General features: G+C 32.2%; 2 protein-coding genes across 3 annotated transcripts; one reads left to right on the top strand and one right to left on the bottom strand.

The window, feature by feature from the left end:
* Nucleotides 1-1037: 1037 nt before the first annotated feature.
* LOC106661584 (4-hydroxyphenylpyruvate dioxygenase) lies at nt 1038-7100 on the bottom strand. The gene is made up of 13 exons (XM_014385097.2): nt 6949-7100; nt 3012-3038; nt 2879-2941; nt 2686-2790; nt 2496-2621; nt 2347-2436; nt 2187-2290; nt 2046-2123; nt 1859-1973; nt 1681-1800; nt 1501-1623; nt 1278-1394; nt 1038-1217 (listed from the first exon to the last, which is right to left on the bottom strand). Exons 1-13 carry the CDS (start codon nt 6949-6951, stop codon nt 1143-1145), a joined length of 1146 nt encoding a protein of 381 aa, XP_014240583.1. The 5' UTR covers nt 6952-7100; the 3' UTR covers nt 1038-1142.
* A 3354-nt stretch (nt 7101-10454) lies between these two features.
* Nucleotides 10455-16385, top strand: LOC106661624 (ester hydrolase C11orf54 homolog). Of its 2 annotated transcripts, none has more exons than XM_014385153.2 (8): nt 10455-10553; nt 14966-15038; nt 15090-15188; nt 15249-15424; nt 15509-15673; nt 15746-15842; nt 15902-16071; nt 16134-16385. In XM_014385153.2, exons 2-8 carry the CDS (start codon nt 14987-14989, stop codon nt 16305-16307), a joined length of 933 nt encoding a protein of 310 aa, XP_014240639.1. In that variant the 5' UTR covers nt 10455-10553; nt 14966-14986; the 3' UTR covers nt 16308-16385. The 2 variants fall into 2 exon arrangements, with proteins under 2 accessions (XP_014240639.1, XP_014240638.1); XM_014385152.2 differs by lacking the exon at nt 10455-10553 and adding an exon at nt 14664-14811.
* The last annotated feature ends 253 nt before the right edge of the window (nt 16386-16638 follow it).

Genomic DNA, 16638 nt, shown 5'->3' with positions numbered 1-16638 from the left:
TTCGCACACATATGTTGATATATTCCAGTCCCTTGGAAATTAAAACATGTTGAATGATAAAACCCGTTTTAATATTTGTTTAAATATAAATTATATATTTTCTTACTATTGTGAGTTCTAACGAGGTGGCAGAAAGTTCCTTGATTGTTGAACAATATTTTATAAAATCGAGTCAATTTTAGCATTGCTGTTATATTGTTCTTCGAAAATATTTAGCTTCTATGTTGCACTAAAACAGTTTGACTGAATGAAGATATATTAATAACATTTTTTTAACAAAAAAAAGTACTATTTAAAGTTTGACTATTGTCAATTTAAAGTTTCAATTAGAATACTTATAATAAAAATCTAAATACAGTTTTAAATGGACTTTAAACAAAAAAAGTCAAAAATTTCAATTCAGCATTTTTGAAAATCTTCTAATAAAGATGTTATTGTTATTATATCTGCTTGATATCTTTGCATGACAATTTTTAAGGCACAATATCATTAATATCTAATTTTAAGCAATAATCTTTTGTAAAAGCTGTATTTCCAAATTGGCAGAAAGCTAATACCCGTTCTTGCTCATTCACACCAATTGTACCGTTACTTTTGTACTGCATGATACTTTTGGGTAAATTAAAACCTTTATTTTTTGTGGTTCAAAACGACTGCTTTGTGTAATTTCATAAAACAAATGATAAACAAAGTACTTTGTCCTACATGTGGTGCAGGTGCCTTTTGGTGTACAAAAAAAAATTAATTATAAATACTTTTAACTATTGAAATCAGTCTGTTTATTCTCCTTTCCTAGTCAGAACAAAGTTTAATGTTCCTGCAGAATGTACAATGAAACAGTGTTTGATTTCATTTTTGAAGTTTATTTTTTGAGGAAGAAGAAGGAGAAATCAGTTCCTCCTTAATCCCAAACTCAATCAGTTTCCTTCTCAACAAATAAGCCAAAATTTGAACCCAATAGGGCTAATAATAAAAGAAATCCCTAACCATTTTCCCTCATTCATTTAGTTAAAATAACAAGGAAAAACACACCAAAATTATTTTGTAAATTTAAATTATTTTATTGACATAACAAAAACAGCAATCGTATTTAATCGAACAATTCCTTTATTTGAAAACTAAAAACAGCCATTATCACAAAATCAAAGGTTTCCTCTGTCAGCTTGTTCTGCTTCGATAGCTTCAAAAAGAGCCTTGAAATTTCCAGCTCCGAATCCCTAAACAAGGACGAGACAGATTAAAAATGAGTAACAAAAGTTTTAATTTCCAGTTCTTACGTTGTGATTATGACGCTGGATGACCTCTAAGAAGAGTGTCGGCCTGTCCTGCATATTTTTCGTGAAAATCTGCAGCAGGTATCCGTTTTCATCGTAATCAATGAGAATTTTAAGTTTCTGAAAAAATATTGATTTTAGCGGTTGTTACAGGTGATTACAAATGATTAGAGAGGGTCGGGGTTGCTTAATTTGAAAACTAATAATTAAATAATAAAAATGTTACTTGTAAAACACTAAGATCCTCCTTGATTTCAAAGTTGTCAGCTTTGAGTTTTTTCTTCAGCATGTCGTAATAAGAATCGGGGACTGACATAAACTCCTGCCCTCTTCCTTTTAAGTTGGTTATCTATAAAAAAAAAGTTTTGAACATTTGACTGTAAAACAACATACGATGGTAACGTACTGCACTGATAATATCCTGAGTGTTAAGCGCTATGTGTTGTACTCCTGCGCCTCCATAGTAATCCACATATTCTGAAATCTGACTCTTTTTTTTACCAGGGGCAGGTTCATTTATTGGAATCTAAAAGTGGTAAAATGTTAATAATGTTTTTAAACATTAAACTGGCATGGTGTATTACTTTAACCGTCTCTTCATAGTTTGTTACAACAATTGACCTAAGTGCTGAGTATTGAGTGTGCAGTTGGGTATCATCGACAGACCAGAACCGATGGAAAAGAAGGTTTTTTTCATACCTTTTAAAATAAAAACATATTTGTAGTATATTAAAAATTAAATATTGTAATTCGATATTAAATGCAACAAACCAATCGGCAACTTCTTCCATACAGAGGTCTGGTTGGTTGCCAACCATGTGGTCAATGAAATCTAATTTTCCTGGTGGCCTAAAGAGAATTATTATTAAAAGAAATATTTATTTAAATATAAATTATATTTTTAAGTCTTACAATTGCTTAAGCAGTACATCATTAACTGGTGACTTATGATAACCTGGCAAAAATAATCCCTTGTACTTGGAACGATCGACAAAAGTGTGGGTTGTATCTCCAAACTAAAAATTAATCATAGATAATACATGATGTTGATTAAATGATTAATATCACTTACAGTTTTAACAGTAGCAAATTTCACAGAGCCAAACTCATCTTTCTCTTCCCAAATGTCTTTTACAACAGTCGCTCCTCTTTCTTTTGCTTTCTATTTAACAAATTAATTAATTTAAAAATCAATTAATAATAATAATAAACACCACATACTTTAACTATCGCATCGATATCTTCTACACTGAATGCAGCATCTTTGACACCGTCACCATGCTTCATCAAATGATGGTTGAGTTCTTTTTCTGTCGGTTCGTAAGCAGACATGAAGACAAATCTAATCTGAAATTTTTAAACAGGACGTGAACTAACGCTTATTGAAAACTTTCAACATGATTCAATTTACCTTGTTTTGCTGTACAACGTGTGCAGCATATTCCCTCGATCCTGTTTCCAAACCTTTGTAGGCCAAAGGTTCAAAGCCTAGCCTCGAGCAATAATAACTTGCAGCCTAATTTGTTTGTTTAAAAAAAAAAAGTAAATTAAAATGTAGAAAATTTAGTGTGCATCAAAACAATAAATATTTGAACAGAATTTACCTGTTTTGCATTTCCTACCCAAAAGACTACATGATCAAAGCAGAGAAATCGCCCAGCTTCAGGCTAGAAAAAAAGTACAAATTAAAAATAAATGTACAACTCTTTTAGCATTTACAAAGAAGAGGGAATATACCTTTGGGCCTTTATTCGTGTAGGTAGTCTGAAAAAAAAGAATAAAAATTGTATAATACAAGGGTGTAAAAGTTTTTGTATGTTCAAATACAAAAAAAAAAAATGTAATTTTTCAAACCCTCTAAATTATTTAAAAACAATAAAACATACATTTGTACTAAGGAGTAATATTTCCATAGATGATGACATTTGTATTAAGTCATGTAAATTTGTTTCCTCGTAACTTTTACAATTATGCTGAGCTCATACTGGACACTCACAAGTTTTGGTGTCTCTAAGCAAGGGTTCATCTTTGTGCCACGTTCAGTGAGGAATTATCTCCCTTAGATGGGGCCTATATGTAACCCAGTGCCAGTTCAACATATGTACGCCAGCCAACATCCACCAAATTTTTACTATTATACTAGATATACTTTTTGTTCTATTTACTATTCAAATTTATGATTATAAAGATTGAAAATTTTCAAAATTTATCCTGACAATTTTCCCTAGCTTCTTAATCTTCAATCGTCCTGATCCATATCTTTCAAAATTAATTAAAATGTAATAAGACCTAAAATTATCATAGGCTTTTGCTATTTGACTGCTAAACAGATTGGCTATTTTTACAATAGATGTTTTTATAATAAATAATAAAATATAGTTTTATCATTTTGTATCACCTTGTCTTCTTATTGACGCTGTTTTGTCTATCATTGGATTATAAAACAGAAAAGAGGCAGATCAGGTTGATTAATGACAATCATAACTGCAAGTTCATGTTCTCTTAAATTATTGGGTTGTCCGGAAAATAATGCAGGATTTTGGTATTAAACAAAAAAAAAGAAACTAGTTACTTTAAAGCAATGTTCTTTAATCAAAATAATTTCCCATACTCTCAATACATTTCTCCCAACGTGTTGGTAACTTATTAATTCCGTCTGAGTAGAATTCAGAATTTTTAGAATTGATAAAGTCAATAAATGCATTTTCCAGTTCCGTATTATGTGTTGTAAGTAGTGGTCCAGGTGTCTAAAAAAATGGTAGTCAGTAGGCGAGAGGTCCGGAGAGTAGGGTGGGTGAGGCAAAGTTTCATAGCCAAGCTCCAATAATTTTTGTGACGTTACACGTGACACATGTGGTCGAGCGTTGTCATGCAACAAAATGGGCCCTTTCCGATTGACCAAAGAGGGCTTCATTACTGCCAATTTCTGATGCATGGTATTAATTTGGTTACAGTATGATTCAGCATTGATGGTTTCGCCAGGATTTAAGAAGCTGTAGTGTATTAAACCAAATGAAGCCCACCATACCGTAACCATTACCTTTTTTTGATGAGTTGGGGGCTTTGGAGCTTCTCCTTTGTCGAGCCACTGTCCAGAACGTCTAGTGTTATCGTAGAGAATCCACTTTTCGTCACATGTAACAATTCTGGCCAGAAATGGGTCATTTTTGTTTCGACAAAGAAGTGATGCACAAACATCAAAGCGCTGATTTTTTGGCGATCGTTTAATGAGTGTGGAACCCAATTTTCGAGTTTTTTCACTTTTCCAATCGCCTTGAGGTGGTCAGCGACGGTCGTTTTACTGACTTTGAGTTGCTCTGCAAGTTCTCGAACAGTTGTTTTGGGGTTTTCTTCCACCACTGATCGCAGAACATCATCATTAAGAGAGGAAGGCCTTCCACGACCTTCTTCATCTTCAAGGCTGAAATCTCCCTCCCGAAATTTTTTAAACCACCTTTGCACAGTGCACTCATTAACACAACCCTCGCCCCAGACTTGGTTAATGTTTCTAGCCGTTTGGGCTCCGCTTCGGCCGAGTTTAAACTCGTAAAAGAAAATCGTACGAAATTCTCGCTTTGACATTATAAGGATGACTGAATTATTTCCAAGTAGCGGAATGCTACAGAGGTAAACAAACAATATCATTTGGAAGAGGATTAATAAGTGTTGACATTCATACAAATGAGTAATCCTGTAAACGTAAACAGAATATTTTATATAGATTTTTTTTAATGAAAACTTAAAATCCTGCATTATTTTCCGGACAACCCGATACATATCTCACAAATTTTAAATTAAATAGATTTAGATTTTAAATTTTAAATTAAATAGAAAAAGTCTGTGCAATTAGGTCGTCTTTGACCAACCCGGTCTTCCGAACTGTTCTGGCATTTTGTCTCTTTGGTGATTGATCTGTGTGGTTTTTTTGCTCCTTTTCTATGGTATAATTCACAACAATATACAGACCAGGTTGATCTTCAGACCTAGCGAGGATAGGGAGACTAAGATCGGTAAAGATCAAATTATAGGTTCATCCCCCACAGACCACAGGAACACAGCTAGCCAGGCTAAGTTATTATTAACAATTTTAAAATTGTTAGATTCTTGTTAAGATGTAATTTGATCATCTTTTGATCTATCCACGTGTTCTGGCCTACTCTCTTCTTTAGTGGACAGTTTGTGTTTTAAAAACTTTTCCGAGAGTTAAAACATTTTAAAAAATATTTATTTGCATGATTTTTTTCAGACTTTAATATCTTTGCTAAATGTGTATCGCAATGGCGTGTACAATCTACTTCTATGTTGAGTTTGTCAAAAAATATATTGTTTACTCTCCAAGTTTATTGCGTAAGGGACGACATTTTTTAATAAATGCGTCGGCAAGGTCATTTTTGAAAAATAGTACCAGGATGACGAGTATTAATACCACCGTTGATTTCGGTGGTGGATAAAACGAACGATAAATGTAATCAATAATTGAACATTTTTTAATTTTTTTCAATTCTGGCAATGGAATTCGTCAGTATACTCGTTCAACTGACAATCGTTCGAAGATTTATTTATCTTATGGAAATGGAACAAAAACAAAATGGTGGGAGCTTGTTGCGTTTTGTGGCAGCTTGGTCAAGAACAAAAAAAAGTAAAAACAGATTTTTTTAAAGCTGAAAGCCAAAATAAACCTGTTTTTTATTATTATATTTTTTTTAATTGGCATTTTTGTGTAAATACATAAAATATCAAACACTTTCTAGCATGGAATCGTTCCCGCTCTTGTAAAGCCGATTTTAAATTCGACATTTGATAAACGGATCGAAAAAGTTTGTGTTTTATAAGTTTATAATTACTTATCAAAACGTTTTCTTTACAAGTAGCACAATAGTTACTTGATACATAATTGTAAATGTTAATCTTTGCCTAAAATACACAGTAATAGAGACATTTTGGAAACATTTGGGAAATTTGCTGATGATCTTTGCATGTCCTGCGTGCGTTAAAATACACAAAAATGCCGAGAAAAAAATATCCTTTGTTCTATTTTAACTTTTTTGTATATTCTTTATAATATTTTATAAATAACACATTTAAAATATCTCACAAATGAAATTAATTGCATAATGATTTTAAGCGTGTAGATGAATGTTTGTTTATGGAAATCGCTCTATTATTAAAAATGTTAAATATTAACCTTTGACAAATGTATGATTTTTTCTTTAAGATTTTTCCTATCAATTATAAGCTTCTGTTAATTAAAAATAAAAAAGTTTATTGTAAAATTAAATTGATAATCCCACATTGTCATAAGGAAGTCATAAGTCACTTTTTCCTCGAAAACAAATATAAATTTATATTTACTTATATTATCAATATTTTCAGTACATTTTCGCTTTATTTTGTCCAATTTATATTAGATTTCTTAAGATACTCCAAGAAATTTTTAAACTGTCTATTTGGCATGTTTTGTAATGTTTTTTTAAATTAAAAAAATATATTTCTATATATTCTATATATACTATATTTTTTCACTGCTTAAAGTCAAATTGATAATTTTTAAGTAAAAATTAGCCATGTACATTATCAAAGCGTCAAAAGAAAGTCTTCAGGGGCGTGTTAAGAGACTTGATAAGCACCCTGGGGTGAAGCACGCCAAGAAGGGAGAATTGCTCTTGGTACTTACCATTCCGGCGGATTCGCGTTGTGAGAATGATCGTAGGAGAACGAAGTTACAGACAGGAGGAATCAAGTTCGTTATATAATCGGAGGGTAAAAGGTAGGGGGTGGGAATGAAGGTTGGGGACTTGCTGATGATGACGGCGTGGACGAGCCTCCTTGAACATTCCTCGGATCAGGAATTCTCTTTTCATTTTTTTTATTACTAATACAACGGTTTCTTTAAACAACTTTAAATTTTACAGGAACCGCAAAAGGATAAAAATTCTAGCATAAATATAAAGCTTTACAGAGAAATATGTTGCAAACATGCATACAATTCTGACTGTAATGTTGCAAAATGTATATGTTAATATATTTTTCTAAAGATATTACAAAATACAAAATAAATAAACATTTTTAAAATAAGAAACTATCTGAATATATGAAATCATCAATAAAAATGGTTGAAAATATTTTTACCCTATTTGTCCTGTTGTATCGTTTTTAGGCTAATATTTTTAATGTTAATATTTTCATTTTTTCTCAGCGTTCTGGATTTTAATTTGATCCTCTTTCGTAGAATATTTTTACAAGCAAGAATCATCAGTTAATCCAAAAATTTTGACCAAAAGCGTCACAATTTTTTTCTTTTAAACCCACAATTCCAAGTTCATATTTGAAATTAAGTTTTTTACATTTAAATAATCTATCCCAAACCGACCAGTCGCCTTGGTCGGACGAGATGGAAATGAGATTTTTTTTTTTTTTTGTAACAATACGACTTGTTTTCTGCTCTGAAACTCGCCCAAACAAGTTTTGCTGCCAAGAAACGAGCTGTACCGAAGCGAGCCATCCTTTGTTGCACTACCTTATGTAAGCGTGGAAAGGCCGAGACCTAGACAATTTTAAATTTTTAAATGGCACTTTATCTATCTTTAAAGATCGAAGATGTACATCCGTAAAAAGCTAAAGACACGAAATGGCTGAAAAGTTCCAAAAAAAACCGCCAATGAGGAAACCATTTGGCAAATTTTTATGTTACATCAATCCAAAGGTCGCTAAGTTCAACTTGAAAATATCTTCAAACGTGTGATTTTTTTCTTAATTTTGTGGCTTGTTTTTTCAAAATTGTCTACTTGAGACAAGTACCGAATGAAATCGGTCTAGAGTAAGTATTAATAGCTATTAAGTAACTTTTCCCCTTTAGCACTTAAATTTTCGTATATTCTGTCCCCATCTCTCCTAATTGTTTTCCTGGAGGATTTTCGTTTCTTGTATGAAGTATAGATTCTTCTTTTGGGTATGATATCTAGGTCTATATGGACCACGTAGGTACCATAGCCTTTTCCTAGGTATTGCAGGGTTGTAAAAGGATAGGTTCATAGGATGTGTTTCGTTGTTGTCCTCTAGACTTAGTCTGCTTTGGAAATCTTTTAGTAGCCCATAGTTCATACTACCCCACAGTCCAACTCGGTCTAAGTGACAGTTCATCACTGAAGACGGCGCAAAGCCGAAACGCGATACAGTCGTTCAACAAACCCGAGTGAAGGCGGACCCAAGTGACTTGTTTAAGTATGAGTTCATCGACTCGCAAACCAATACCCAGGATCAACTTCATGTTTTATAGATATAGTTAGTAATCTAGTAATTACACATCTGTTAGTAATCCCATTTTTTGAAAGTGATACTATTTGTCCCATTGAAATCCCGAACGATAAAACAACGTTCTGCATGGTAATGATGTGTATTATACCAAAATTACATAAATCAAAATGGACATGTTGCAGCTGATAAATGTATAGGTAGAGGTGGCCTAAACATCGGCATAAATGCATCTATTATGATTGATTTCGGTTCGATTCTGGTCATATATGCCGAATTTCAAGGGTTCGCTTCCACGCGCGGCTTCAATATGTGAGACTGCCATCTTAACTTTTCATAGTACGTACGACCGACGTACGTACCTCTATCTGTAAAAAGGACCCATACAGTTTTTGAAAAAGGGAACGTGAATCCTGCTTCCTCAGTGCAAGCTGTCGCAACATTTATCACCCACTGCATCATTCCATTAACCTCTGCTATATTTCTACTAAAGAGGTAGAAGCAAAGGTTATCGGCAAAGAGCAATTAAATGTGGGGTTATACAGTCAGCGATTCCGTTCACCCCTAGGTGAAATAGCGTCAAGCTCATAACCGATCCCTGTGGGATACCGATCTCTTGTACGTGATCCCTGGATAGTACGAATTCCAGGCTGGCACAGGATCTGCGATTTTAAGGAAAGCCTGAAGAAATCGTGGTAATTTCCTTAGTATTAGATATTTCCTTAGTATCGCACATCTCCATGCGGTGCAACTTCTCGAAGTCGAAGAATAGGCCAGAGCATGATCTCTGTTTATCTATTGTGCCCTCTGATTTATAGCTCACTATTCACTAGTCAGCTTTACACTATTAATCAGGTTCCATAACCTGGCTAGTGGTTCCTTTATATAGAAGATGCTTGCAATTCATCCTCATCTAGAAGCGGAACCTACGCCTGGATAGATTTTCACAATAGCACAGCACATGTCCCTTGGTCTTGATACAAATCTGCACAATTTTTCTTCTGCACGTAATCCATCCAGTCAGCAGGCTATTATTTCGTTACCCCTGAGTTTTGCGTGTGTGAATGAAATTCCTCGCATGTCTCATCCCTGGGGTGTTGATCCACGAGGATGATCCGTGATTTCATCTAAACTAGTGAATTTTTTTAATCTGACCTCTCTTGTGGCAAATTGTTAGTCAGTGCAGTAGGGTTCGGGGTTAGAATTTTTCATACCGACTCCATTCTTTGCCAGTACACCGGCTTGCTAATTACCCATGTGTTCTGTGTCCCCATGTGTTTACAGGTAGCCTGGAACGTTATTCCTAGTACCTGACCTGATGAAGAAGTGTCTCCAGAACCGGTTGAAAAATAGCTAATTACAGAATCGTCTTTTCAAAATGGTGGAAAAATGGAAACCCTAACCATCCCTAAACAGGTTAATACCTGTTCCACTATTTTGGCGAATGAGACTTGGCACACTAGCAAAATTACGGAAGAAACTGTAAATTGCCTGATCATTTCATCGAAGACTGTTTTGACTCTTGAGTACTATTGAAAGCAATAAGACATTACACTGAAAACATACATTACACTTACGCCTAATTAACACATTAGGCTTTAAGCTAAATGTAGCATATTGAATGAAATTCTTAACGCACTCTTTAGGAGTGCGTTTCTAAACGCTTATCGTTCACGAGACTGAATGAATTAGCTTTTTAACAATGACCCTCTCTCTAGTACCATGAAGGTATCTCAACGGCAGCATTGATGTATAGTATAAAGGCTGTGCTGACATTAAAACATTTCATAAAATGAAGATGATAATTACACTCTCATTATGTTGACCTTTTTTTACCGATTCCCACGATTGTACAGTTCGCAATTAACGTAAATTTAAAAAATGATTAGATAAAGAAGGAGGTCAATGGTGGGGATACAAAGCTCCCGTTAACTTTTACATCAAAGGAAATTGTTCGGTTCAGTCTAGTACGTTTTGGTTTACTCTGCTCGACGGAGTACATAGTACCGACTACTGTCCGACAATTGGGTAATTATTAGTTTTAAAACCAAAACTGACGGGATTTTTATCAGCTGGCTTATAAAAAATATCCTTTGACAAATGACATTTGACACGTACGTTGTCAATGTAGTCAGTGACAACTTGTGTTGCTGAACAGGCCGTGAGAGGGCTGCAGGTTGAATACTGTTGCACAAGACAAATTCCTCACGCGTTTCTTGTCGACAACCTGTCGAATGACTTGCAACTTGCAATTTTGACCGTCAAATTGTCATCAACCAATCTGCATTAAAACACAACATATAAATCAAAACGAACCAATACAAAAACTGGCACAATGCGTTATCTCTTTTATATTAGAGAGTTAATATTTTCATTAGTTCTATTCCAGCAAAGAAATGGATAAAAATATAATGAAATATGATTTGTACAAAAAGTATTTTACATTATTTATATTCCAACGTGAAAATATTAACAATACTAGTAGTACAAGCAGCATGAGTAGCAACAATAGAATAAAATAAGTACACAAAGTAATTTAGATTGTTCATATTTCCAATGGCATTAGTAACATTAATAGTAGAGTAACAATCAAAGTTAGTAAGCATTAGAAATCACTCCAATATGAAATTAATAATGAGAGTAATAGAATACAAACAGTATTAGTAAGGATTAGTAATCACCCAATATAAAATCAGTACAAGTACATTGTGGAAAGTCTATTTGTACAAAAAGTAATTTTGCTTAGCCCTATTACAAAATAAAATTAGTAGCATATACAATAAATTCTATTAGTAGTAGAATAGCAAGCAGAATTTGTAGGGATTAGTAATCACTCTAATATAAAATAAGTAAAAATTTCATTATTATTGAGTTTGTGAAAAAAAATTAAATTTGTCCTATTCCAATATGAAATTCATTATCATTAGTAGTACAATAGCAAACAGGATTAGTAAGAATTTGGTTTTGTACAAAATAAATACAAATATTTAAATTTTTTCCTATTCCGTGACATTAGTAACAATAGTAGTAGAATAACAAGCAATATTAGTAAGGATTAGTCATTACTCCTCTATAAAATAATTAAAATTTGATTATTGTAAAAAGTTTGTTTTTATGCAAATAGTAGTTTAGATTTGTCCTATTCCAATATGAAATTAGTGCCATTAGTAGTACAATAATAAGCAGCATTAGTAGGAATGAGTACTAAGTCCAGTACAAAAGAAATACAAATGTGTTTGTTTGAATGAAAAGTAATTTAAATTATTCCTAACAAATAGTTAAGTTTTTTTCTATTCCAACATGGCACTAGTAACAATAGTAATATAACATGCAATATTAGTAAGATTAATCATCACTCCAATATAAAATAAGTAAAAATTTGATTATTATTGAAAGTTTGTTCTTTTGCAAAAAGTATTTTAGATTTGTCCTATTTCAATATGAAATTAGTAACATTAGTAGTAGAATAGCAAGCAGGATTACAGGATTACTAAGAATTTAAGTGTAAGTTGTGCATAAAATAAGTACAAATATTTAAGTTTTTTCCTATTCCAACAAGACATTAGTAACAATTGAAGTAGAATAACAAGCAATATTAGTAAGGATTAGGCATCTCTCCTCTATAAAATAAGTAGAAATTTTATTATTATTGAAAGTTTGTTTTTGTGTAAAAAGTATTTTAAATTTGTCCTATTCCAACATGAAATTAGTAACATTAGTAGTACAATACTAAGCAGCATTAGTAGGAATGAGTACTAAGTCCAGTACAAAAGAAATACAAATATGTTTGTATAAAAAATAATTTATATTATTCCTATTACAACATGCCATTAGTAAAAATGTTAGTATAATAACAGTCCTCATTAATAAGCGTTAGTAGTCACTCGAATATAAAATTAATAACAATAGTAGTAGAATAAAAAGCAACATGAAATTAGTTACATTAATAGAACAATAATAAGCAATATTAGTAAGAATTAGTAGTAACTCAGTGTAAAATAAGTAAGTACTAATATAATATATAAAGTTTAAAGTTAATACTAAGTCCAATATAAAATAAGTACAAATATTAAGTTTATTTATACAAAAAGGAATTTTGGTTGGTCCTATTCCAACATGACATGATTAATAAAAGTGGTAAATAACAAACAACATTAATAAGTATTAGTAGTCATCCCAACATGAATTAATAGCAATAGTAGTAGAATAGTAAGCAGCATTAGTCAGAATTAGTAGTAACTCCAATTAAAATAGGTAACAATGTGATATATTTAAAAAAAAAATTAAATTAGTCCTATTTCAACATGAAATTAGTAATACTATTAGTACAATAGTAAACAGCATTAGAAAGATTTAATAGTAAATTTAATATAAAATAAATATAAATATAAAGAGTAATGCTTATTTGCACACAAAGTAATTTAGGTTGTTCCTGTTCCAACATGACATTTGAAAAATAGTAGAAGAATAACAAATACATTAGTAGACTCCAAATAAAATAAATACTAAATAATGTGTAAAGTTTATTTGTAGAAAAAAGGAATTCAGGTTGGCCCTATTCCAACATGACATACTAACAATAGTGGTAAATAACAAACAACATCAGTAAGCGTTAGCAGTCCCTCCAATATGAAATTACTAGCAAAAGTAGTAGATTAGTAAGCAGCAGTTACAAATTAGTAGTTAATAGAAAGGTTGTTCCTCTTCAAATATGACATTAGCGACGATATTAGTAGAATAACAATTAACATTAGTAAGCATTTTTAGTCACTCCAATATAAAATAAATAAAAATGCAATGTACATTGTACAAAAACAGTTTTAGATTAGTCCTATTCCAACATGAAATTAGTAACATTGGTAGTGCAATTCATTAATAAGAATTAGAGAAAGGTTACATACCTAACTGAACGTGCGATTCCTTGGCTTCATGTAGAGAGCACGGAGAAATGCCATTCAGGCTGGGTCCCCTGTTTTAATCCTTGGAGGAAAAGTGGGTGTTTTATTTTATATGGTACTGATTGTGTCTCTAGTGTGTGTTGAGAGTGAATGTATTTATTGGCGTGGATGTTTAGTATGAGAGGGCCAATGGCTGAATATTGAGTACCTCATCGACTCTCAAATAATAGGAAAGCGAGAGAGAGAGAGAGGTTTGGTTTTAGAAACTGATAGTGTTGGGTGCTGAAATGACCTAGCTGTTGATACCCCTGGAGCCATCTCCTCGGTGGCTGGATGGATAAGACCAAAGCCCAACTGACCCCCAGGCTGCTGAAAAGCAGAGTGATTCTTGAAGCCTGACAGGAATTTATTGTAAATTAAAATAGCTGGAATTGCCAGCGGATTGCGAGAAATGGCAAAAGAGGCTCCAGTTACAATGTTATATAATATTGAAAGTTTATTTACACAAAAAGTATTTTATATTAGTCCTATTTCAACGTGAAGTTAGTAACATTAGTAGTAGAATAGTAAGCAGCATTATTAGAATTTTGTAGTAACTACAATGTAAGATTATTAAAAATATGATACGATATACTAAAAGCTTATTTATACAAAAATTATTTTAGGTAAATCCTATTCCAACAGGAAATTAATAACAATAGTAAGAATTAACACAAACTCAGCTATCATAAATATTGTATGCTAATAATTTATGAAAAATAAATAAAAAGTTGTTATTTTATAAGAGAAAAATTTAATTAATTTAAATTCATTTCAAAATTTGCAAATTTATCTGTGAAACTGAATATCCATTAGCTCAATAAAATATTGTATTTGTATCAGATTCATACATATTTATGTGTATCATTTGCATTCATTTGATAAAGCTCATTTCTGGCAAGCTGACAAGGCGTATAATTTTTTCTCTGTGAAAAATCAATAACTCAGGTTACAGGAAAATGGTTGTATAAGTCAGAACATCGTCATAAGATAACAAAATGACCAGAAAAAATCATGGCTATGCATTTAAAGCTATGGAACTTCGGAGATCTATTAAAACATAATTTTAATTGAAATGAAGACGAATAATACAGAAAACGGATTTTTAACTATCTCCTCAAAATCTTAATCCTTTACAGGTGGTATTATCATAATAATCACATTTAAATACCAAACAACCATTTCACAACAAACAGAGACGTGTACTGTTCAGTGATTATTAGAAATAGGTTTACAAGATAAATTATTTTTAAGCAAGTACAAGCTTACTTATTTACTATTGTTTTATTAGAGATTCAACAAATTATTCCATTGTTGAACCGTGATTTTCCACAAGAGTAATCATTTGGGTAAATAAGCATTTAATTACACTTCTACTCCCCATAATAACTTCTCAATAGAATGACAAATTATACTGTAAATAATAAACTCGTAAAGTTTAAATATTAACATTATTTAAAAATTTGTATATTACAACTTTAGTTACAAATTGGGTGATTTTAGATTTTGAAGAAAAGGAAAAAAATGAATAAAGTGAAGAAGCTGTACAAACCAAATTTAGAAGAACTTCAGTATGGTGAGATTTTATATGTTTAAGTTTTTGGATAAAATAGAATTTTTTTCCTAGCATTAACAAACGGCCTGAAAAGCAATTTTGCCGAAGTGTCTGTTGACGTTGTCGACTGTCCCGACCTCACTAAAGAACCTTTTGGTCTGAAGTCAAAAGGTAAAATAAAAACAGTTTTTATAACAATTAAATAAATAAAATTGGTATACATTTGTCCAGGACTAGGAGGATCGACAGCAGTAGTAGATGTTGGAGGGCCACCTTATCTTTTGCCCAATGTCTTCCGTGACAAATTATACGATTTTCGTGATGTCGCTAAAACTGTCAACCTCAATCCTTGCTTCATTGTCGGAGCCGGAGCCGGACCCTGGCCTTACGCTAACACCAACTGTGAAGTACATGAACAAATCTCTTGTATATTACTTTAAAAAAATCTTTTTATTTTCATAATTTAATGACAAGAAAACCATTCTTGGTAGATGATAGCGAATGTAGTTGTTCAAGATGGAAAGGTTGACAGTGGTACTGTTATTTCTAAAATATCCAAAGATACCGGGAAAATGGAAGTGGAGTTCATTTCAAAAGATGAAAGCAGGTTTGCTCTACTGGCAAACTTTTTTGTGTCAGAAGGAAAAGAATCTAAGGTTTTTCTTTCTTTTTTTCCTTAAAAATTTAAAATTTTAAAAGTGCTTAAAATATAATTAAGAACAATTTAGGTATTGAAAGTAAATTGTAAAAAGAGGAAAGGAAATCTGGATTTTGTCACAGCCATGAGGACTTCGCTTGCTAATCATTTCTATGATAAATACATTGGTAATTTATTTTGTATTTTATTACCCTCATTTTTTAAATGTAATTACTTTTTCTTAAAGGCATGGGTGGACTTTTTGTTGTAAAGAAAGGAAAAGTGAGACAACATGTTATGCAAGACTTCTCTGAAAAGCCGCTCAACACTGAAAAAGATCTCAACGAATGGCTCAGGTTTTTTGAAATGTCTGCTCCTTTGATTGCACTTGGTGCATTCCTATCGCAGGACGTGCCAGTATGGGGAAATTTTTTTAAAAAATTCCTGACCTAGAGTATTAAAAAGTAAACGTTTTTCAGGATTTCGACCTGAGAGTGCAACATTTTCACAGCTTCAGCCATCACAACGAAGCAGGGCATTATCACTACGACACTACCCCGGACGACATCGAGTATGAAGCTTATTTGAATGTAGCCGACACTCTACATAGGATCGATCAACCTCTTGTGACCCACAAGTTTGGAAGGGACTGATTTTCCAAAAAAGAAAGTCCCTATTTTCAAGAAGTAAATTTTGTTAGTAAATTTAATATAAGTTTAATTCAAACAGAATTTTTTTTTCTTTTATCAACCCGATGAAACTCCCAAGGTTTTTTGTCCAGAAAGGGTAGATAACACAACTACAAAACCGAGGATCTTGATGTGGCCCTTTATCAGATAAGATACAACTAAAATAACTATATCAACACATATTTCGGCGTTGAAAAATTTGATATTTAAAGTGACAAAAATTTCAAAACAACCAGAATCAATTTGATAATGCAATTTCAGGTAGACACAAAAATGATATAAAAATAAAAAATAA

This window comes from Cimex lectularius, unplaced genomic scaffold, assembly GCF_000648675.2.
Source record: "Cimex lectularius strain Harlan isolate CLEC.00 unplaced genomic scaffold, Clec_2.1 scaffold68, whole genome shotgun sequence".
NCBI lineage: Eukaryota > Metazoa > Arthropoda > Insecta > Hemiptera > Cimicidae > Cimex > Cimex lectularius.
Note: the sequence above shows the minus strand (reverse complement) of the source record. Positions and strands in the feature narration are given on the sequence as shown.

Excerpts from the sequence above, each read along its gene's own strand:
- LOC106661584 (XM_014385097.2), bottom strand. Across the intron at positions 2,622-2,685 it reads ACGTTGTACAGCAAAACAAG|ATTAGATTTGTCTTCATGTC; the intron begins GTAAATTGAATC and ends TAAAAATTTCAG. Across the intron at positions 1,624-1,680 it reads CTCAGGATATTATCAGTGCA|ATAACCAACTTAAAAGGAAG; the intron begins GTACGTTACCAT and ends TTTTTTTTATAG.
- LOC106661624 (XM_014385153.2), top strand. The coding sequence starts at position 14,987 with ATGAATAAAGTGAAGAAGCTGTACAAACCAAATTTAGAAGAACTTCAG. Across the intron at positions 15,189-15,248 it reads TTTTGGTCTGAAGTCAAAAG|GACTAGGAGGATCGACAGCA; the intron begins GTAAAATAAAAA and ends ACATTTGTCCAG. Across the intron at positions 16,072-16,133 it reads TCCTATCGCAGGACGTGCCA|GATTTCGACCTGAGAGTGCA; the intron begins GTATGGGGAAAT and ends AACGTTTTTCAG.